At 38.0% G+C, this 23,131-nt stretch overlaps 1 protein-coding gene across 4 annotated transcripts; it reads right to left on the bottom strand.

Moving 5' to 3' along the window:
* Positions 1-631: 631 nt before the first annotated feature.
* Positions 632-18,364, bottom strand: LOC110807182 (polygalacturonase inhibitor (DUF639)). 4 transcript variants are annotated; one of them, XM_088221799.1, is made up of 10 exons: positions 17,930-18,363; positions 16,934-17,168; positions 16,684-16,770; positions 16,329-16,498; positions 14,987-15,126; positions 14,270-14,447; positions 13,580-14,174; positions 13,014-13,126; positions 2,817-3,060; positions 632-1,237 (listed from the first exon to the last, which is right to left on the bottom strand). In XM_088221799.1, exons 1-10 carry the CDS (start codon positions 18,118-18,120, stop codon positions 1,013-1,015), a joined length of 2,178 nt encoding a protein of 725 aa, XP_088077925.1. In that variant the 5' UTR covers positions 18,121-18,363; the 3' UTR covers positions 632-1,012. The 4 variants fall into 4 exon arrangements, 3 of the variants coding, with proteins under 3 accessions (XP_088077925.1, XP_088077926.1, XP_088077927.1); XR_015821283.1 differs by lacking the exon at positions 632-1,237 and adding an exon at positions 11,697-11,951 and having other exon boundaries at positions 2,929-3,060; positions 13,019-13,126; positions 17,930-18,364; XM_088221800.1 differs by lacking the exon at positions 2,817-3,060 and having other exon boundaries at positions 1,016-1,237; positions 17,930-18,364.
* Between the last annotated feature and the right edge of the window lie 4,767 nt (positions 18,365-23,131).

Below are 23,131 nucleotides of genomic sequence, written 5' to 3'. Positions count from 1 at the left end.
AACAATTACATTCTAGTATACGTGTTTACACAATTGGAGAAAAGTTACGGATTAGATGAGTTCACATATCTCATCTATCTTTTTAAAGTATACAATAATTATTTATGAAATAGTAAAATGTCTAATATTTTTTCATCCGTTTTAAACAGAAAATAAATATTAATAAAGAAAAAAAGTGGTGTGAGTATCTATTCATCTTTATATTAGGTCAAAGCTAAGAGGGACACTTGCCTCTTTTCTTTCTTTTCTTCTTCAATGCAATATTTTCCGAAAGACATCATTTTAAGTTGCATCTAACAAATATGATCTTCTTAACTACATTGCACACAACTTCTTTAAAACTTTAACTTCTCATTCTCCCCAATTAGGAGATAAGAACAAAAGAAAAAAAGAAAACGATTCAAAATTTTTTGAAGTTTTTATCTTCACATTCTATTAATAAAAGATATTTTTACTTTTCATGACTAATAATTTATTTCATGACTAACAATAAAATAGAATATTATTATAATATTTTTTCTTTTAAATTTTAATTTATCTAAATGAAAAAAAGATTTTTATTTTCTTTTAGATTTTTGTGCTGTATCCTCCGTTATTAAAAATGCTAATATCTGAGAAGCTAATAACCCAATGGCAAAAATAAAAGTAGTATCACATCAATCTATTGCTTAGTTATTTGGTCAAACAAGGGCAAGGGTCCAAGTTAACCTAAAGGATCGTTTGCATACTATGTAGTTTTAAGAAAATGCTCGAGTACGAACCAACAGCCCTTGTTTGATTTTAGCCATACTCCATGCTTAGTGGAGTAAACTACGATTTGGAATTTTACTCAATGCCAAGACACACCTTAGCAGCAGGATTTTGGAGATACAGTGATGTGGTAAATGATCTGGTGGCAGCCATTGCAAGGATAAATGTACCTGGAGGCCTAGTGTCAAGGATAAGATATAGAGACAATTTTTGCTTTCCATTGTGACACCAATTTAAAGATGAATGTGCTTTGCAGCATTAATCATTTCTTTTTCTTCTCATCAGATCTAATGAGCTGAACAGGAGCTGCTGGTATTCCAACCCACCATTCTCTTATGCGTCTCAGCACCCTGTCACTGCTTTCTTTTCTGTATGGAAATTCCCTTGTGAAAGCCTCCAAGAATATTGACAGAACTAAGTATCTGAAGGGAACAAATGCAATGCTAGCAGCCATGAAGACCAATAGAAAAGCAACCCTTTCAGTGGCCTGGCATCGATCAAAAGCAGATGAAAATAAGCATTTATAGTATTGTGTCATTTTTTTAAAATGCAAATTAAACAATCAGATTCTTCAGGAAAAAAAGAAAAAAGAAAACATTTCGGAGCCTTGAGTTAAGCTTTCCTCAAGTTACCCGTGAACCAAAGAGAACCAACGATTAGAAGCAGATGCCTTCACGCAAACGAGGGCTTTGCTACTTCTGATTAACTTGCTAGTTAAAAGTTCCTGGCTGTGGACCATACATCAAATATGGTAGTGTTGACTATTATCTTTTGAAAGGTTATTTTATCAATCTATCAATCACAGTTCATGCAACATGCTCATTCATTAGTTTTCTGTCCAAAGTGATGAGAACCCCCAACATAGTGCTTTCTAGATCAACAACGAATTAAAACAATGCAATGGCACATATAACAAATATGAAATATGACTAACAGCTCATGTGATTAGTAGAGAAAAAGTTCCATTGATATCGCTAATGCATGATCAACCACACAAATGCAAGAAAATTAAGCCTAAATTTGGTAAATGAAAAAGTGCTCTATGTGAGAGAGAGAGAGAGAGAGAAAGAGAGAAAGAGAGTATTAGGGAGAAGGTGGGTATTCTTCATGCTTTGTAGAAGTTATAATTGTTCAACACTCCTTGGAAGGAAGGATTTCCTTGTTTGCAGCTGAGTAATTCTTACAACAAGAAAGATGATAAGAAAATACCACCTCCTCTAGTTTGATGTTCCCTCACTATATACATTTGACTTCTCCCTGGAGAATATATCCCTGGTACCTACTACCATGGACACTTCCAGACAGTTTTATGTTTCAACTGTCCATGTGAGTTCGGGCCTTTATTTCTTAATTTTATGCTCTTAGTGTTATGTATGAACATCTGCCACAACAGAGACCCATAGGATACAAGTTCTTGTTGATTATTTTATCCAAACAATTAGTTACTTTCTTGACACCCCATCACATCATTAGGCATCAATTTTGATGCAGTTTCTGGTTATTATATTGGTTATATTATCCAAGAACACCTGAGAAAATCATGGTTATGCCCTCTTCACTGCATTTGAGCTTAACATGGAAGGAGGGGAAACTTAGGTCAATGAATGGTTCAGACAATGTGATGAAGAACCAATTAGCCCAGTGCGTTAGGATCTTTGTTTGTTTAGGGAACTCTAGATTTATGTAATTTAGGAATATTATAGTTTGAGATTGTTTAGAACTCACAAAGTTTTGATCTTTTTCCTTTTAGATTTATCTTTTAAAAGGAAAAAGTGACTACTAATCTAGAGTGCAATGAGATGTTATATTTCAGAATGCTCTCTCTTAATATAATTTTTTCTTTTCTCTCTGTTCATTTGCTCTTTCCTTATATGTTTCTTCCATGCATCTTTCTTCTCTCTTCTCTCCCGCCCAAAATCCCCCATCTTCTTCTTTCTTTCCTTAAGTGTTCCCTTCTTCCCCTCTTGTCCAACATCACAATGCTAGCCTCCAAATGACATGAATATTCGCGTGTTTATATAGTGTACACTTTTAATAGGCACCTATATCATGTTTAGGAGATGTACCTGTGGTAGTACTGCAAATAAAATGGCTCTTATCTTCAAAAGAATGATATTCCCAGCTTGGATTAATGATTCAAACTGACTAATGGCTTCCTGTAGTGTCAGCAGCTGTTCAACTGCATTTTTATTTGGTGGAGGTTTAATTTTGAAGGCTTCCAATGGCTTCCCTCTGTTAAAATGCCTGCGCCAGAGCATGATGATCGCAAAGAAGACAAAAATCAATGGCAGTATGTAGTTGATCCACCCCCTGCACATCATTAGTTGCTACATTATATACTTTGTTTGTCTTAAAACATCAAATTTCAGAATTTTCAAAACCATGGGAAGACATATACATAAGTCGAAGTGACTTTTAGCACAGTAACTGAACATGGAAAAAATGCTATTGTGTTGTATTGCACGCAGCAAGTTCATCAACCAGATTACTACAACCATCTTTTCATATATACATTCCACTGTCAAAAGAAGGCTAGCCATGTCAAACAAGAACTCTTGTTTTATAACTTGTCGAACATCCTCAAGTTTGTTCATCTTTCTGTTTTGCATGAGACACCAATAGATAAAAACATTTCCCTGCTGCAGTCAAAGAAGGTGTCAGGATAACGACTCGTTAGGATTAACAATGTCATGGCATGAGGAAGAAACCAGAACTAGGCTGTCAATTGAGAGGGAAGAGAGAAAGAGGAGAGGAAAAAGGAGAAGCAAGGCGAGGAGCATGAGAGAAGCAGAAGGAAAACAGCTGATAATCATAGTCTCTTTTCATATCCATTGTCCTTAGTATAACATGCATATATAATCGTCATCAGACAAAAGCAACAAAAAATGTGGTAAAATCTAGCTGTTCTAAACCCAGACGAATTTGTGAAAAAGAACCCTTGCTCACCATTAATTGGAATCTTCTGTGCTTGCCTAATAACTAGCCTTCATTTATACCGTACCAACCCTTGCTCTAGGGATTAAGGAGGTCTATTTCCAGGAGCAACGACCAGCTCTATAAGTAGCTTACTCGCCTTTTCATCCCTTGTGTATGAATTGTTTATCTCTCCCATCTAGGTGGGATTGTGGGATTCACTGTGGCAGTTATTCCTGCCAATTCACAATCAGCTTCAGTTCCCCTTCTGGACAACGGATCAGCGGCGTGGTTTCTTTCTCATTTTTACACTAAATTGTATAACTTATACCAAGCAGCTTTATAATTCCTTTTTACTGAACAAAGGTGTGGATCTTTTGTTTGAGAAAATATTTAATACTTTACTATGCCGTGCAGATAACAAACTATCCCCCCTCCAAGTGGTATCTCCACTTGAGGTCTGCCATGATATTTGCCATCAGTTCCCTCTCATTGAGAGATAGTGAAGCCAGTCTATCCTTTTTCTTAGTATTGTTCCTAGACTTGTTTCACAAGTGTCAGTTTTCAGAATAGAAGATAAAGAGTAATAAGGTTACCAAAACTAGGGTTGAGCTCATGGCCCTTTTGAGTTCTTCAAAGGTTGCCTCAGCTCCAAGTTCCACCCAAATTTATTTTTCCTTACTGGATTAGTTAATGGCCCATTGATAACTCCATAATTGCACACTGGCTTCTTGTAATTATCCCGTTAAATCCAAGAATCCCCTTAAGCTTATGATGTCAGAGGGTCGCGACCATGAAACCCTGACTTCTTCTTTGGACCGGTTTGTCGCAATAACCAAGTGCCCCAGGTACCTGATTTCAGTCAGGCCAAAGCTGCACTTCAACCTTTTGGCAAACAATTGGTTCCGTCTCAATTTGTGGAACATGTGGTGGTGAGGTGTTCAAGGTGTTGATCCAGACTCCTACCAAAGACCATTATGTTATCGAAGAAGACTTACAAAAATGGTTTCAAAATGGCTTGCAAATGTTGTTTTTCAGTGCTTGAAACGCCACAAAGGCATTTGTGAGGCAAAAGGCATCAATTTGAATTCAAAGTCACTATAGGGGTCGTAAGGGCCATTTTACGGGTATCTTCTGGCTTGATCTTGATCTGGTGGTACCCTGCTCTTAAACCTACTTAGGAAAACAATGCCACTCCACCTAATTCATTCAAGAGGTTGCCGATCATTAAAATAGGAAATTTGTTCTTTACAGTAGTTGAGTTAAGTTGCCTGTAGTTGATGCAAAATCTCAAAGTGCCAACTTTCTTCTTGACGAGGAAAGATGAGGTGAACAAGATGCCGTTTGGTTGTATGACTGAGTTCTCAAGCTTTTGGGTAACCTGCTTCTCTATTTGTCTACTAGAAGCTTAGAGATATCTGTATGGCTGCAACCTCGTTCCTCCTTTGGTAATTTCCACCAGAAGCTTTTGGAAATTAAAAAAGGAAAAAAAAACAGGGTTGAGTTCCTAGATCCAATCAACACTACGACCCATTTTTATAATTTGGAAAGAGCATCTGAACAAGATTCCTTGAAACTTGTGGTTAAGTTATGTGATTTTGAGGTGGCATTGCTTGGCCATTGGCCAACATGACATTGAGGGGTTTTGCTGCTATGAGGCTGGTGTTTCACCCCCTGGCTGTTCCAAAATCCAAAAATGTGTGTATGCTTCCACTATCAAACAAGACCAAGACTAGCTTGGAGTTAATGGTTCCCCAAACGTTCACATTAGACCTGTTATCTTGCCTCTCCATGGCCTAGAGAGAGAGCTCTTGATTTCCTCCATGACTTCATTGAACTTTTCCTCTTGATCCTCTTTGGGTCATTAGCCTCCTACTTGTTATCTGTCCCTTCTAACATGATGATCCTGTTTTGCCTTGTGCTGGTACTTCAGATAGTATGTTCACCACAAATAGTATAAATTAGGGAAGGTTTATTTTGGAAGGGGTTGTTTGGGGAGGAATATGCATGAGAGGCTTTTTAAGAGTATGATCATCTAGAGATGCATTGGGGAACTTGGCCAAGGTACTTTTGGCATTTGAGCATAGCTTCAATATGTTAGGATTGAAGCTGGGGTTACTTATAAGCCATATTAAGTGTTTGTGGTTTTGAACATTTTAATGGTGGGTCGGAGTTCTTCATTTAAGCCACAAATGAAAGAAGATATGAAATAAGATTCACTGAGATGAGGGTTATCTCTTTTCATTACTAGTCATAAGTTCTCAAACTTTTCTTAGTAATCTACTAAAGGCCTGACTTGTATCAACTTGTTGAACTCTCTACAACGTCAACCACAGATGAGTCTCTGAACCTCCTGCATGGTTCTTCAATAAAAACATCCAAATCCACGTCACTATGTTGCGTTAGCACCGCTGGTATGAATTGTCCACACTACCACCTAGGAAAAGTGTGGTAGCTCCGCTTATTGATCGTTTGTGACTTTGTAGACCAAGAGTTGCACCTCCTGATCAACATTCTGGGTTTGTCCCCTCTAAGTAGAGGGATGTCAATAAAGATGTATTTGGGCCCATGACATTTTATAAAGATGGTGGATTTTGTCTACTCTCCCTAGGGTCTCTCCTTCCAAGAGTGGGTAGCACACTCCTAGACATGTGAGAATATAAGAAGTGTGAAGCTGGGGAATAAATGGGGTTTTGAGTTTGGGGTTGTGAAGGGTTGTTGTAACATCCATTAATTTTATCATTTTTATTATTATTATTATTATTAATTTTTAATTTATTTTATTTAGTTTATTTTGTAATTATTGAATTTTAATTGAATTATTTAATTTAATTTAATTTAATTTAATAAAAATAAAAATGATAATAATGATAAAATTGGGTAAAAATATTATTTGGATTTAATTGAAATTGATTTTGGGAAAAATGAGTGAAAATTTGGATTCTGGAGCTATTTTTGAAAAGGAAATCGGAAACCGGGGGTCAAAACGTAATTTAGAAAAGTTGTGCCCCGTCAACGCCACGTCAGCAGCCACGTCAGCGGCCCAGTCAGCAGCCCTGGCCAACTAGGACCTGCCGCCTGGCAAGGCCACGCCGACCCGGGAACGGGCCATGTGGGCGATCCGCGTGCGCGCGATCGGACGGCCAAGATGCGTCCCCGCGCGCACGGACGGCCCAGATCAAGCGTGCGCATGGACGGCCCAGATGCACGCGCACGGACGGCACAGATTCAATCAAGTACGGACGGCCCAGATTTAATCGCGATGGACGGCCCAGATTTAATCCAAATTAAATCGCGATCGAACGGCCCAGATTAAATCAAGATGGACGGCTGTGATTAAAAGGCAAAGGGTATAAATAAACCCCCTACACTTGACCACAAAAACCCTAGCCACCAGCCCTTGCCGGAGAAGACGAACCAGACGCCGGAGGAGCCGGCTGCCGCCACCCGCCGCTGCACCGGGGAGTTTTCCGACCGCCGATCGAGGTAAATTTCATACCCCCAGCTCGTTTTTCAATGCTGAGTTCCCCTGTGGCCAAATCAGAGCCAAACTCCCGGCCAAACAGCCGGAAAACACGGCCGAAACTCTGCGGCGCCGCCGCACCCCTCCTCGATTTTTGCCTCCGATGAGGCCCTTCCCAGCCTCCGTTTGATACAATTTTTATATCACCGTGATCACCATTTTTTTCTCTACAGGTTGATCGGAGCCAAATCACCAAAACACGAACCTCGCCGGAGAGCCGCCGCACCCGAGAGCACCGCCGCCGGTAAGCTTTGGTTTTTCGTAATTTTTTGGCCCCCCGATGGCCCTAGGGTTGTTTTATCGCAGAGACCGATGTAAGTGTGGCCGAATTCGGCCGAAAACGGCCAACCCGAGGCGAATCGCCGCCACCACCGGAGCACGGCGGAGCCGCTGTGCCGGAATTGAGATATTGGCCGAAAGGGGCCCCGGGTCTAATTTGGGATTTTTTTGGGACACGTGCAGGTACCAGTAGTGCGTTTCAGTTCCCTGGAAAACTTCAGGGAAAATTAGGGACAGCCTGTAGGCTCACTGTAGAGCCGTATTCAGACCCCGAAAACAAGTAAGGATTCCTCACCCTATTTCCTATCACGGTATTAAAGTGCAATAAATGATAAAATGGTATTTCATGAATCAATAGCTGTGTGAAATTGTTTAAGGTTGCTAATGGAGCCCGAGTCTAGTGTATTTGTCGGTCAGTTGTTGTTTGTTCTATTTTACGGTTTTAAATGCAGTATGATGTCTGATGTTTTTATTTCATAGTTTCGTGTGCATGTATCACTGTTTCATTGATTATGAACTGAATGACTGAGAACCCGATGTTGTGTGTTGTCTTGTTGGCGTGAACTACCGGTTTGCATGTTTGTGAGTGACTTGATGATGGTGACTAAAGAAAAAGGGATAAAAAGTTATGTGAATTGGCAAATGAATAATGTGGACAGCCTGACTAGGTATCCTGGGAGATGGTGGACGGACTGGGTCTGTAGGGAACCCTACCGGGAACGTGGTCTCTCATACCGGACGGGGTATGGAGACCTTATGTGTTTTGGCGCCCATACCGGATGGGGTATGAGGACGGTCCGTTTCACCCTCATACCGGACGGGGTATTGAGGTTCATGGTTTTGGCGCCCATACCGGACGGGGTATGGGGACGGTCCTGGAATCAGGTTATAAATGTTAAGGGTTCACGGGTAGCGGGACCCCTATGGATCTCCATGGATACTAGTAGGCTGGTAAAGAGAAATTATGTTGTTTAAAGATTGAAATGCAAACGCGTGATAAATGTTGTATTATAAAGTCTATGTGATAACGTGATGATGATAATGTGTTGCTTGTGTATTGTTTTATGGATCTCACCAGATAAATGGAAAGTAAACGTTTTTATGAACAAATGGGTTTATTACAAATTATGCTCCATTGGTCGTTTTTGTTTTCTACCCACCCTTACTCCTGTGGCAGTGAGGTAGAGTGACGTCTTTACTGGGCTAGTGTAACTCACTCCTTACTTAACCATTTCAGATCAGGAAGACGTGGTTCCCGAGCCCATTCCGCAGGAAGACGGCGAAGGGGACGCCTGAAGACTCCGTAATTATATTTATAGCTTTTATTTTCGAGTTTCTCTTTTAGTTAGTTTGTTCTTTTATACTTTGAGCACGTTTTTGGTTTTAGTGTAAGGGATGTCAATCAAAATTTTTATTACGCTTCCGCATTTGACCTTTTTAATACACATTTCATTTTAAAATTTCGGGGCCGTTACAGTTGTGATAGGTGGAGTGTAGGCTGCTTCATGGAACATAGAATATTTGCAATGATGAGTGGGAGCTAGGCATGATTTTCTGCTAGCTTGACATCTAGCTCCATCTAGCTTCGCCTCTAACCTGGTGTTTGTTGAGTAGAAATGAGCTTGTATTGTATTGAATAACAAGACCCTATATATACAAGTTTTCTAGTGTAAGAAAGGAAACCAAAAATTAATTGCATAATGCATATTTTACAACAATGTCCTTTAGTTTAATTCTCTTAGATTAATTGCATATAAAATGCTCTTCAACACTCTCTTTCAAGTTAGGGAATAGATATTCTCCATCACCAACTTACCAATTATGTTAGCTTGGAATACTGGATTACTCAAGCCTTGATCAATACATCTACAAACTTGGAGCTAGTAGGAGTACATATTAGACCATTATCTAGTTTCTTTTTAACTAAGTGTCTGTCAATTTCAACATGTTTGGTCCTATTGTGTTGTACCGGTAATGGTTATACTTATACCGGATTTGTTGTCACAATATAAGTGCATGAGATCATCTCACTTAATTTTCAGATCTCCTAGAATTCCTTCCAGCCATAATAAATCATATACTTTTTGAGTCATTGTTCGGAATATTGACTTTGCACTAGATATTGCAACTACATTATATTTCTTATTTCTTTAAGTAACCAAGTTATCTATAAGAAATGTACAGTAACTTGTGGTAGATCTTTTATTTACTATTGACTTTGCATAGTTTGCATTAGTATAGACTTCTAAAAGCATTATTTCATTATTTCTGTACTTGATACTCTTCTCGAATATCCCTTTTAACTGATGTAACACATTGTAAGTTGCCTGTAATTGCACCTCCTTAGAGTTTTTCATGAATTGATTTATCACAGGTATATTAATCTTTTAGCAAATCCCTTATATATCTCATTATCTACTGACATATCCTCTTTTGTTGTTCCCAATTTATGATCAAGATCAATAGGAGTACTTCTTGATTTACATGTTAGTTTACTAGTATCCCTTAATAGATATAATAAATGTGTTTCTGCTGCGAGATGAAGATCCCTGAATTTGAGTGTGCAATTTTAAGTCTAATGAAGTATTTTAACTTTCTTAACTCATTTCTCGAATTCTTTTGTTAGGCATAATTTGAACATTAGTTTTTCTTTTTCATTTGTTCCCTGTTACAATGGAACTCTTCTTGACTTTGAGTGCTTGATAAATAGGGTGTGGTCTCTCCGAATCTGCTTATATCACAAGTCTATCATTATCCTTATGAATCTATTAAACCATACTCAGGATAATTGCTTGAATCCCTATAATGCATTCTTTGGTTTATACACTTTATTTGATCTTGTTATTTTAGCAAATCTTGGTTATATTTTCATACAAATTTTTTCTAACAGATCTTCATGTAAGAAAACATTATTTACATTGAAATGATACCATTACTAATCAAAATGAGTAGCTAGAGATAATAAGACATACACTATATTCATCTGAGCAATTGGTGCAAATGTCTCTTAATAATCCATTCCTAAATTTGGATATACCTCTGAATCGTTCTATTAGTTTTGTACTTTATTGTAAACATTCACTTGCATCCCATAGGAATTGATATTCTATTTAAACTCATTATAAAGATTTTATGGGGCATAGAATATTTTTTAAATGATGCAAAGTTTTAGATGGGGAAAAGATTTCTTTGAGTACCGTGGATCCTGTATGGTTGAGGATTCTGGTTTATTTTCTTAGTCTTGGTTTTTTGATGGTATGTTTCGGGTGTATCTTATGGTGATTTTTGGTTTTCTGGTAGTGATGAGAGGACGAAGTACTTAAGGGTACAAAAATATCAAACAGAAATAAGTTCTCCTTATCTTCCAATATACTCTCTCCTAGATATCAGGTTGAAAGAAGGACTTGGTTTTTGTAATGTAACATCAATAGGTACCTAAAACTTTTGAATGGGAGTTTTCTATGTAGGTTAATACCCTATAATATACATTTAATGACCATATGGTCAAGTTTCCTTTCTTGAGATTGGTGTATGTAAACATAGACAACACAATCAAAGACTCGAGGAATAAGATTATTGTTTACTCACTGTTCAAGCAAAAAGGTAATAGGAACTATCATAAGATTGCGAAAGTCTAGTACCCGAGATAGTAATTTGTTGATGAGATAGGTTGCAATCAAAGCAACTTTCCCCCATTAACGTCTAAGGACGTGGTTTTGAAACAAGAAAACACAAATAGTGGTAAGTAGGTAATTGCTTACCCGTTCTGCCACTCCATTTTGCTATGAAGTATAAACATAAGAAGATTCATGAGTGATTCCCTCACTTTGAGAAAAGGAGGCTACTATTTAATCAAAGTAGTTATGAGCATTATCAATTTAAGAATATTTGATTTTCACTCCATGGTTTTTGATTGTGTTGTGAAATTGGAGAATAATGTGATTAATATGAGATTTTGATTTTAACAAGAAAAATCACATTACTTTGGTGCAACCATCGATAAAGAAATAAAATCATCAATTTCTATAAATATTAGGGATATTTGAGGGTCCCCGAATATCACTATGAACTAAATTTAAAGGAAAATTGATTTTCTTTATTACTGGAATAAAAATCAACACGTTTATGTTTTTCCAATTCACCTACATCACAGTGTACGTTTCCTTTATTAGAATAAGAAAATAAAGAGAGAAACATAATATTTAGGTTGGAGAATGAGGGATAGCTTAACCTCTGTAGTAGAGTTATATCTTATCAAGGATGCTAGTTGCAAGGGTAGTGTGTGGTGTCTCAGGTATATTGAGGAAGCATAACGTGTTCCGTGCCTTAACACGTTCAATTGTCCTTCCTGAGTTGTGGAGCCTCTATTTCATGCCACGAAGGGAGTCCTCCACCTGAGTCACTCTTTGGGCATCGGTGATGATAGACTTCCCTTTGTTGGCCATCTTGATAGTAGAGGAAGCGGTCTCAGTGATTTCAATTGGCTCTGGTACCATTTTGTCAAGATAATGATTCATTAGTGCTAGGGAAGCCATGCCGTGAGGAAGAAATCAGAACTAGGCTGTATCTTGAGAGGGAAGAGAGAAAGAGGAGAGGAAGAAGGAGAACCAGGCCAAGGAGAATGAGAGAAGAGAGAGAATAGCTAATAATAATAAGTCTTTTTTCATATCTGCTATCCTTAGTACAACATGCATATATACTCGTAATCAGATATAAGCAGCCAAAAAAAGTGAGAGCCTGGTACAGTCCAGCGGTCCCATATACACACCTAGTATTATTATGCCATCCGAATGCCGTTAGGAAAACAAGAAAATAAAAATTGACAGAATTTTAAAAAGAAATCAAACATAAGTTTCCATTATCTTTCCCTCAAATCTAGGTCTTGACAGAAGGACTTAACATCTTCCTGTGTGCATTAGGTATTTGACATGTGGATGTTTTTGACATTCAACTTCAACACGTATGTATGTGTTTATTGTTGAAAGCCTTCTGTTCCATCCAACAAGAGGCAATTTTGTGTATGATTTCAAATGAATCACATGGTATTCAGTTTTAAATAGAAACTGAATAACTAATCTATCGTAAGACTCGGATCTTTTAATAATATAGTACCTATAGATCTCCCTGGAACTCTTGTTGTTATGAATGCTCGAAAGGGGAAAATCAGTAGACTTATTTGATATTCTATCGAATAAGATTTAAAAAAAGATTGATGATGTTCATTTAAAGGGGAACAGAGTTTCAAAGGAAAAAGTATTAGACAACCAAACAAATGATGAATCCATGTAAAAATCATGGGGAAATTATGCTTGCACCTGTGTTTCTGTAAGGCACATGCTGGTTTCGCAACTATTTATTTATACAAGTTTCTGATGCATACATTCTTAGGGTGGATCCTAAGATAAGCTGCTTTTGTTTTTCCATAAAAGCTGATAAATAGACTTTTTTTTTTGGTTGATGATGTGAGTTTTTATTTATTGACAAACAGGCAGTAAATGTCAAAGAACCTTGGATCTAAGTCTGCAAATACCAGATAAGAGCATGTTACCTTACAATGGCATAGCAGGTCAACAACAAGAACACTGTTGATTTGAAAGGATCTTCCCAAGAAGCCAAATGTTGAAGCCGACTAGCTAATTCAATAACAGGAAACAACAATTCCTACAAGTAATAATGGGGAAAGGATCATTCACTCTTCAACTACAGAAATCTAATTTTAACATGTAAACTCTACAAGAAGAAAACTAATAACCAACTTATGCTGGATGTCTGTAGGAACAAATGCTATAAAGAAGTAATCAGAATTACAAGCTACCTATAGGGTGGCCACATGCATGCCCATGACTAGATCAAACATGTTTTGAAATAAGACAAAAATGAAAAACCTGGCACCCTACTTAATTCATTCAGGTTAATATTTCTGATTCAGCTTACTAATCACAGTGAGAAATTTACCGTTTGTTTCAGAGAGAATAAGCAAAGCAACTCGTATAAGCAAAAGAAACCAAAGTTCAAGATGACAATTGTTGACTTACTACATGTATTTTAGCCAGTTGTCCAAGAAGTTATAAGGCATTTAAAAGAAATGATTGATAAGAGACTATCATAATCAACCTTCATTACTGCGACATTTGTATCAATTCCTTCTACCTTCACTTGGTCCACAGTTGCCTGTGCAGCTTCAGCCCTACCTGTGTCAGATATTGATTGCTTCACTGCTATCTCCAGTGGATTTGTTTCTCCAACACAAAAATCTCCAACAATTGCCACTTCTCCATCCACGTTTAATCTCCTTGACAAAGTTAGCCCAAAATGTTTCAGTGTCAAGACTGAAACTGGGGAAAATGTTAATGGCCATTTCATATATTGAGGCACAAACACATCACTTGGAAAAGTTTTGGTATCTACAAATGCCAAGCGACTAGACAGTGTCCCTAAGATTGTGTCTCCCCCAGGAAGACTTTCAGCCAGGTTAAATATGAGCAAGGTTTTGTACTGGGAGGAGTAGACATGGAAAGCTTCTCTGACAGCACGGTATCGAAAAATGCCAAGAACAGCTCTTCCAAGCACTTCTGATTGCTGAATCTCTTTGAAATTATGTTTTCTAATAAACCTGTTTGCACGCAGGATCTCCAGACATATATCCAGCCAATAGTCCCGACGAGAATTACCTTTAAATTCAGGAAACTCAAAATACACTGGTTCTGATCTGTTAATGGGAGATTGGAAAATGACATTATAATCAGCTTATTAACTTGTACGAGCATACAAATTCTATATAACATAGTTTAGTAGATGGCATACATGGATTTTGACTTGTACATAACAGCTTTATCAAAGATACGAGCACCCAATGGCCCAGTCAAGTCAGGTTTTATGACCTGCTTCACATCCGTATCCAGATCGTATCTTACAGCTTTGTCATATAAACCAACTCCCAAAGATTCAAAGTAAAGAGCATAATTGGTTAGAGTCAACCGACCTGCACAAGCCGATATTTAAAATATAAACATAGTACACATGCAAATGATTTTAGATTAATTTATAATACAAAATAAAGTCATGTTTCACATTGTTGAATCTTGTATTTAGTTAATTACTAATGAATCAAGAAGAACCAAATCAAGAAAAAAAAAAATCTTTTCTGAAAGCTAAGCAATTCTAATTTTTCTAATGTACAAACTGGCTAATTTGACAGTCATGTGAGCAAGACAGCAACTATCTAGAACTTAGAAGAAGAAATCTGTCGCCCAATCAAGTCAGATGTGGATAATTTGTCCTCGAGAACAAATACATTTAACAATCAAAACCAGTACCATGTTTTGCACTCACCTGCATCCCAGAAACACTATTCCAGTAAGGTTTAGGAAACGTTTACAAACTGTAGAAAGAGTTAAATGAGCATTTTATCTGTGGGAATCTGATTTAATTATCTGCCTCACCATGATAAATTGAAATGTACAACACGGTCTTTAATAATTTTATGAATTTTTACCTTGTTTGAAGAACATAATTACTCACCAGGCCATGCTGAGATTCCGATATGTTTAAGAACTGGTTGAACAGGCACTGCTCCATCAACATCCAAAACGATCTCTCCCTCAGCAAGCTGAAGGCCAGAAATTGAAGGTCCGAGTGCATTTTTTGCACCTTTAAGAATCCTTTCAGAGAAAAGGAAGAGCTATAATTAATGAATGTTTGGGGGTCTTGATAATGTCCCTTGCAAAAACATAGCTAATTGTGTTTACCCTTCTTCTATCTTGTCCTTGATGCCACCTAAATCACTTGCATAACAATATCAATGATGCTATTGCCACCGTGTCTTACCAAGGCATGATGACAATCAGCAACAAACATACTTTGACAGATACAAAGGCCAATCGGCAAGGAAATACTTGAGGAACAAGAGGGTTTTAGGAAATTTCCCCAGAGAACAAAGTGAACATCATTTTGCCCTACTCCGATAGACACAAATAAGACCACACTCCCACACAAATGTTTTTCACGAGCACCATAAAGGCCTTGAGAAAAATTGCACAAATTCCAATGTCACAATAAACTTTTGCACCTAATGATTGGAAGGGAAGATGAAATAATGTTTATAGAAAACACAGTCCTTTCCGTAATGCAATATGGTAGCTAATGAGTGATTTCTTGATGTTCAAAAAATATGAACTACTTAAAAATAAACAAACTACTCTCTATCACTATACCAAGTTGAGGAAACAAGAAATATGCAGGGTTCCTAACCAGAAATGCAATACAGAACCTGCAAAGATTCAATTCAATTAATGCATCTCAGTTCATTTTTCTTACTGCCTGACCAAAGTAACATTCTAGAGAATTCACGAAGATAAAGAGCTCTAGAAAATGATCTGAAGCAAAAAATTTTTAGGTAAATTACATAAACATCATTTATCTGAACCAATCTCTCAAAGTTGGTATAGCATTAGCAATTGTATCTTTCATAGAACTTACAAATTTTTCAGATGTTTCAGGTTGTGACCTGCTAATATTTTTTATAATAAAAAACTTTCAAAATTAATATCCATAAGCTTCATGTATCTAGTTAACAGTGATTTAATAAACACATACGTAACAAGTGCAGAAATTAATTTCTGTTTGTGTTATCAGAAAAGTGACTGGTGAGTCCTAATTTGAGATAGTTTAAAACTAGATTCCACAGAGATGTATTGTTTGAGATACTCGTAAAAGTGTATGGTATTCTTTTATCAATTTTCTATTGTCTGTGAGAATGAAGGCACCATGGAATGCTATAGCCAAATCGTTCACCAATTTATTGCAACATATATAGATGTAAGTAGATTTTACAAAATTGATAGAGAATGATCTTGATCCATACTTGTCAAGTGTATGAAGGTATTTATCATATATGAGAAAATGAAGCCGATGGCATGAAGAGCCGGTGAGCGCATCAAACAGATTGAGGACAGTTATTACATCTGAAACAGCAACACAAACAGGAGCTATCCGTGCAAAAGCCTCTGGCCCAACAGTTTTCTTGTCATCAACCTGGAAAAAGTGAATCTATATGTGATGCATACTTGCCTTGATTTGTCACAACTAATATCTGCATCTAAGAATTACCCAACCTCAAAAAAGATATCACAATTGTTATCATAGTGCTTTGTTGCCAGCCAAGCACTCCATTAGATGAATGCTTACACGCATAAAGAAAAAAGATCACCAAGAAAAACCTGTACAGCCATATTTGTAGAACTTGAATAAAAGAGGGACCACCCATCCTCATCCTCTGCATCCTGGCTACTGCAAGAAACAGTTTCCTACACTTGAAACAATGGTCAGACAGAGTTGTTAGGCGCTTGAAAGCCTAAAAATGCCATGGCTCTATCCTTCAGATGTTCTAACATCAGAATATATGCCTTTATTAAGTAACTCCGATATGGCTTACAAATATCAACAGGTAATAATGATTAGCTGTCTTACTTTGTGTTGTGATTCACTCTCAACACTAGGAGATTCCCATGCAAGCATCATGTCATATGTCAACCGACGGAACTCCGGGTCACTCAAATAATCAGGATGTCTCATCAATTGATGGATTGCCTGAAATGAGCAGAACTCTAAAAAGTTCCTAGCATAGGTAAAAAGTTGCTTAACACTTTCAGGCAACTCTATATCAAAATGATGCTGTAATTCTTGAGTAGGGACTTTAAGAATCCTGCAACAGCGTTGGTTGTGGTTAAAGGCATCAAATTATTAGTTCAACACGTTCCAGGCATATACTTTCACCAATTCAAGCTATATACTCAACAGATATACATAAACAGGTTTTGCATTTTCCTAGTCAATTGTTTAGAATTTGAAAACTCAATGAAGGCAGAACATTCAGATAGTCAATTGAGTGGAAGGATGTCTTGTTTTGCTCCATGCTTCATAAAATAGAGCGCCAAAAATCTTCCCATCTCCAAAAGAGGAAACAAAAAGGAGAACAGTAGTTCAAAAATGGAGTTCAGCACAATAACTAGTAAACAAGAATCTAAGCTGAAGTTCAGGTTCGACCATCTGGTATCCAATGAGATGCCTATAAGAAATTCCATCTTAGACATGGAATCCAACAGGTTACCGATTCTTCAATTATTTCACATAATAAAAAGATGTCTACTTCTGAAACTCCTTTTTCTTCCTTGAAGGAGAAGCAGACAGTTGAAATAACCAACCCAAAATTCAGTATGCTTACCAGAGAGCAATATCAACAAACTAAAAGGGACGTTAAATTGATCAATTAACGAAAGATAAGCTGACACAGGTAAATTTGAAAGCAGAAGAAGAAAAATTCCCATCGAGAAGAATATAAAAGAAATAAACACACAAAGAGAGCTTTCAAATCGCAATCATTATACAACAGCGTTTAAGCATCAGAGATAACTGTTAGTGCATCAGATGCAAGTTTGCATGATGATGAAGAGACGTGAAGATTACTTGGAACATCGAGACACGACAGAGTTAGCAATGGGGGAAAGCTGAGGAATGGGTCTCGGGGAACTGGAAGATGCACCATCTTTTTCGTTATCAGCTGATGATTTCTTACGCTGAAAGAGGGATTTAATTGAATTTTGGTGGATTCTCATGAAATTCTCCCACATTCCTGTCTTCGCGCCACTATCCTCCATCTCAGTTTCGATTTTGATCACCGCAAACAATAATTGGCTATACGCTCGATGAATTAATAGAAAGCAAATGAATCTTTCTGAGAATCAGCTAACTGAAGAATTCAGATGAGGAAAACAAAAATTCATTGAAGCCCAAACGTTACTATGATATAAGAGAATTCTTGTCCATTTGCTTTGCATCTGCATTTCTTCCATGTTTTTTCCTTTTCTTTTTCTCTGTTCCCCAGGCTACTTTCTCTCGCTAGCAGTTATCTACCTGGCAGTTGTCATGGGGACCAATTTGGTTGAACCGAACCCGAACCCGAAACCTAACCCGAAAAATTGCAATTTCCAATCGTGTGGGCGTTTGTGTCTCTATTCAGAGTCCAAATGTTAAAATACCTAAATATTCTTCTAAAGAACAAGAAACGTTATTATTTTAATTTCTCTATTTTATTACAATTGAATTTTTAAAAAGTTTATCAAATTACATGGAAATGCAATTTTTTCTTATTACAAGCGAAAAAATCTTATGAAAAAATAAAAAAATTTATTCAACCTTAATTTAATTAAGCAATTAAAAAAAAAAGAACAGCAGGAACACAAGGCATGTTGAAAAGTGATTTAAGGTCAATTTTTTTAATAATCTAAAATATCACCTCTTTACAAACAATTTGTTCTTATAATTAATATAACAGCCCTAGAAATTTAAAAAGAAATACATATAATAATTTGAGTCCGGAAGCGAAATAAAAAATTATTGATTAATATCCCTTACACAATAATTTAAAAGTACTAAACAACATCACAGAATAAGTTCTCTGAAAGAAATACGATAAATGAGAAAAATAAAGGAAACTATAAAACATTTAGCATCTATTCGCAGTCTTCTTGTGGATCGGGTTCGAGAACCAAGTCTTATTGATCTGAAATGATTAAATAAGGAATGAGTTACACTAGCCCAGTAAAGACATCACACTATATCACTGTTACAGAAGTAAAGATTGGTTGAAAACAAAAAATAACTAATGGAGCATAAATTTTAAATCAATACATTTATTTTAAAAAAAAAATTATTTACCATTTTTCTTACCCTTAGAGAACCTGTGAAAATAATCTATTAAGGCAATAACATTATATAGATAACAATTTCATGCATAATCAGTAACATAAAATATATTATAAATCTGTATTCATTAACAATAACTGATTATCACCGTTTCTCGTTTTCACCAACCTACTAATATCCATGGGGATCCATAGAGGTTTCTCTGCTACACATGAACCACTCTTCTTAACAATCTTAATTCTAAGACCGTCCCTTTCTCCATCCGGTATGAGCGCTAAGATATTAAACCTCAATATCCCGTCCGATATGAGGGTGAAGCGGGCCGTTCCCATACCCCGTCCACTATGAAAGCCAAATGACCAAGTCTCCATACCCCGTCCGGTATGAGACAACGTTCACGGTATGGTTCCCTATGAACCCGGTCCGTCTACTATCTCTCATGATATCTAGTAAGACTGTCACCTTATTTGTTTTCCATTAGTCTCCGTTACCAAGTTGAACATAATCACATAAACAATAATCATGCACCCGTTAATACAATCACATCGTAAATTCTAAAATCACACAGTGGTCAAGTAAGACAGTAATATATGCATTTAAAACCATTGAATAGATAGATCAGATATTATAATGCATTTAAAGTGTAAAATAAATCAAGCAGGAATCGACAGAGAATAATGTCTAGTTCGGGCTCCATTAGCAACCTTAATTAATTATGCATATCTATTTAATTTGTACAAAATACAGTATTATCATTTATTCAAACTTCAATTCCATGATAGGAAATATGGTGGGGGGGTCGTTACTTGATTCGATACCGAAAACTAGATTATTACTGCGCCTACGAATGGTCCCTAGGTTCTCTGATTTTTTTCTCGGGAATTGAAAGACGCTTACGGTACCTACATATGTCCCAAATAACCCAAAAATCAGACCCAGGGCATACTCTGTAACGGCCCCAGAAATTTAAATGAAATATATGTATTAAAAATGTCAAATGCGGAAGCGTAATAAAAATTTTGATTAACAACCCTTACGCAATAACTAAAACGTACTCAAAACATAAAAGAACAAACTAACTAAAAGAGATACTCGAGATAAGAACTATAAATATAACTATGAAGTCTTTAGGTATCCCCTACGCCATCTTCCTGCGGAACGGGCTCGGGAACAATGTCTTCCTGATCTGAAATGGTTAAATAAGGAATGAGCTACACTAGCCTAGTAAAGACATCACACTATCTCACCGCCACGGAAGTAAAGCTGGGTAGAAAACAAAAATGACCAATGGAGCATAATTTATAACGAACTCGTTTATTAACATAAAAACCTTTACTATCCACTTACCTCGATGAGATCCATGAAAACAACACATGAAAGTAATAACATTATCATCATCATGAAATCATATAAACTTTATAACATAACACACATCATACCTTTACATTTCAATCATCAGAAAATATATTTCCTCTTTTACCAGCCTATTAGTATCCCTGGGGATCCATAGGGGGTCCCCGCTACACGTGAACCATTAACATTTACAACATAATTCCAGGGCCGCCCTCATACCCCGTCCGGTATGGGCGCCAAAACTATGAACCTCAATACCCCGTCCGGTATGAGGGTGAAACCGGCCGTCCCCATACCCCATCCGGTATGGGCGCCAAAATTATGAACCTCAATACCCCGTCCGGTATGAGGGTGAAACGGACCGTCCCCATACCCCGTCCGGTATGGGCACCAGAACACATAAGGTCTCCATACCCTGTCCGGTATGAGAGACCACATTCCCGGTAGGGTTCCTTACGGACCCGGTCCGTCCACCATCTCCTAGGATATCTAGTCAGGCTGTCCACATTATCCAATTATCAATTCACATAACCTTTTTCTATTTTTCTCGGTCTTAATCATCCAATCATACACAATATGTAAACTAGTAATTGACACCAAACAAGACAACACAGTATCGAGTTAATCATAATATCAACCATAACAAAAGAAACCGTGATTCATGCATACAAGACCATAAAATAAATACATTAGACATCATGCTGCATTTAATACTGAAAAATAGATCAAACAATAACAGACCAATACTGTATCAGACTCGGGCTCCATTGGCAACCTTAATCAATTATACATCTATAAAGTCACACATTACAGTTTAATTATTTGTTTAGCTTTAATACCGTGATAGAAAATTGGGTGAGGGGTCCTTACCTGTTTCGAGGTCTGAATTCGACTCTACAGTGCGCCTACAGGCTGTCCCTAATTTTTCCTGAATTTTTTCTGAGAAACTGAAACGCACTACTGGTACCTGCACGTGTCCCAAAAAATCTCAAATTAGACCTAGGGCCCCTTTCAGCCAATATCGCAATTCCGGCATGGTGGCTCCGCCGTGCTCCAACGACGGCGCCGCCGCAAGCGGCGGCGATTCGCCTCGGGTTGGCTGTTTTTGGCCGAATTCGGCCACGCTTGCATCGGTCCCTGCGATAAAACAAGCCTAGGGCCCTCAGTGGGCCGAAAAATCACGAAAAATCGAAACTTACCGGCGGTGGTGCTCTCGGGTGCGGCGGCTCCTCCGGCGTGAGTCGCATTTTGATGTTTGGCTCTAATCAACCTGTAGAGAAAAGAACGGTGATCACAGTGGTATAAAATTTATATCAAACGGAGGCTGGGAAGGGCCTCATCAGAGGCAAAAACCGAGGAGGGGCGTAGCGGCACCGCTGGGTTTTGGCTGGGTTTGGCCGGTGGTTTGGCTCCGGTTTGGCCATAGGCGGACTCAACATCGAAAAACGAGCAGGGAGGAGAAAATTTACCTCAATCGGCGGTCGAAAACTTTCCCGGTGCGGCGGCGGGTGGTGGCGGCCGGCTCCTCCGACGTCTGGTTCTTCTTCTCCGGCGAGGCACTGGCGGCTAGGGTTTTCTGGTCAAGTGTGGGTGAGGTTATTTATACATTTTTCCTTTTAATCTCAGCTGTCCATCAAGATTAAATCTGGACCGTTCGATCGCGATTTAATTGGGATTAAATCTGGACTGTCCATCGCGATGCAATCTGGGCCGTCCGTGCGCACATTTGATCTGGGCCATCCGTGCGCGCGGGAACGGATCTGGGCCGTCCGATCGCGCGCACGCGGATCGCCCACGTGGCCCGTCCCCTGGTCAGCGTTTCCTTGCCACGCGGCGCGTCCTGGTTGGCTGGGGCTGCTGACGGGGCTGCTGACATGGCTGCTAACGTGGTGCTGATGTGGCACAACTTTTTTAAATTGCGTTTTGACCCCCGGTTTTCGATTTTCTTTTCAAAAACACCCCCAGAATCTAAATTTTCACTCTTTTTTCTCAAAGTCAATTTTAATTAAATCTAAATAATATTTTTACCCAATTTTATCATTATTATTATTTTTATTTTCATAAAATTAGACTAAATTAAATCAAATTAAATTAATTAAAAAACAAAAAAAAATTCAAACAATTACAAAATAAAAAAATAATAATAATAATAATAACACTTGGGGTGGTACATACTCGACCAATTTTGAAATTCAGGCACGGCAGCTTCCCCGTGCTCCGGCAATAGCGCCGCCGCCCGCGGCGGTGATCCGCCTCGGATTGGCTGTTTTTGGCCGAATTCAGCCAAACTTGCATCGGTTCATGTGAGAAAACACACTTAGGGCCCTCGATGGGCCGAAAAAAAATGTAGAAAACCAAAACTCACCGGCGGTAGGGCTCTCTGGTGTAGCGGCTCTTCAGGCTCACGTTGCGGTTGGGTATTTTGCTCCAGTCAACCTATAGAGGAGGAAACGGTGATCACAACGGTGAAAAAATCACATCGAACGGGAATCGGGAAAGGCTCATCGGAGGCAAAAATCGAAACACCCAGCGGCAGCACCGCTGAGCTTCAGCGCCGTTTTTCGGTCAATTGGCCATTTCTTTCACTCTGATTTGGCTATGGGTGGGTTT

The sequence above is a fragment of the Carica papaya genome, chromosome 6 (genome assembly GCF_054855325.1).
Source record: "Carica papaya isolate Zhongbai chromosome 6, ASM5485532v1, whole genome shotgun sequence".
Taxonomy (NCBI): Eukaryota; Viridiplantae; Streptophyta; class Magnoliopsida; order Brassicales; family Caricaceae; genus Carica; species Carica papaya.
The sequence above is the reverse complement of the archived record's forward strand: the minus strand, read 5'-3'. Positions and strand labels throughout refer to the sequence as shown.

What these genes read in the sequence shown, in the direction of transcription:
- LOC110807182 (XM_088221799.1), bottom strand. Translation starts at nt 18,120, where the DNA reads ATGGAGGATAGTGGCGCGAAGACAGGAATGTGGGAGAATTTCATGAGA. An exon ending in AGAGTGAATCACAACACAAA is followed by an intron (nt 16,771 to 16,933) that starts GTAAGACAGCTA and finishes TTTCAAGTGTAG; the next exon opens with GAAACTGTTTCTTGCAGTAG. An exon ending in CTACAAATATGGCTGTACAG is followed by an intron (nt 16,499 to 16,683) that starts GTTTTTCTTGGT and finishes CACTTTTTCCAG; the next exon opens with GTTGATGACAAGAAAACTGT.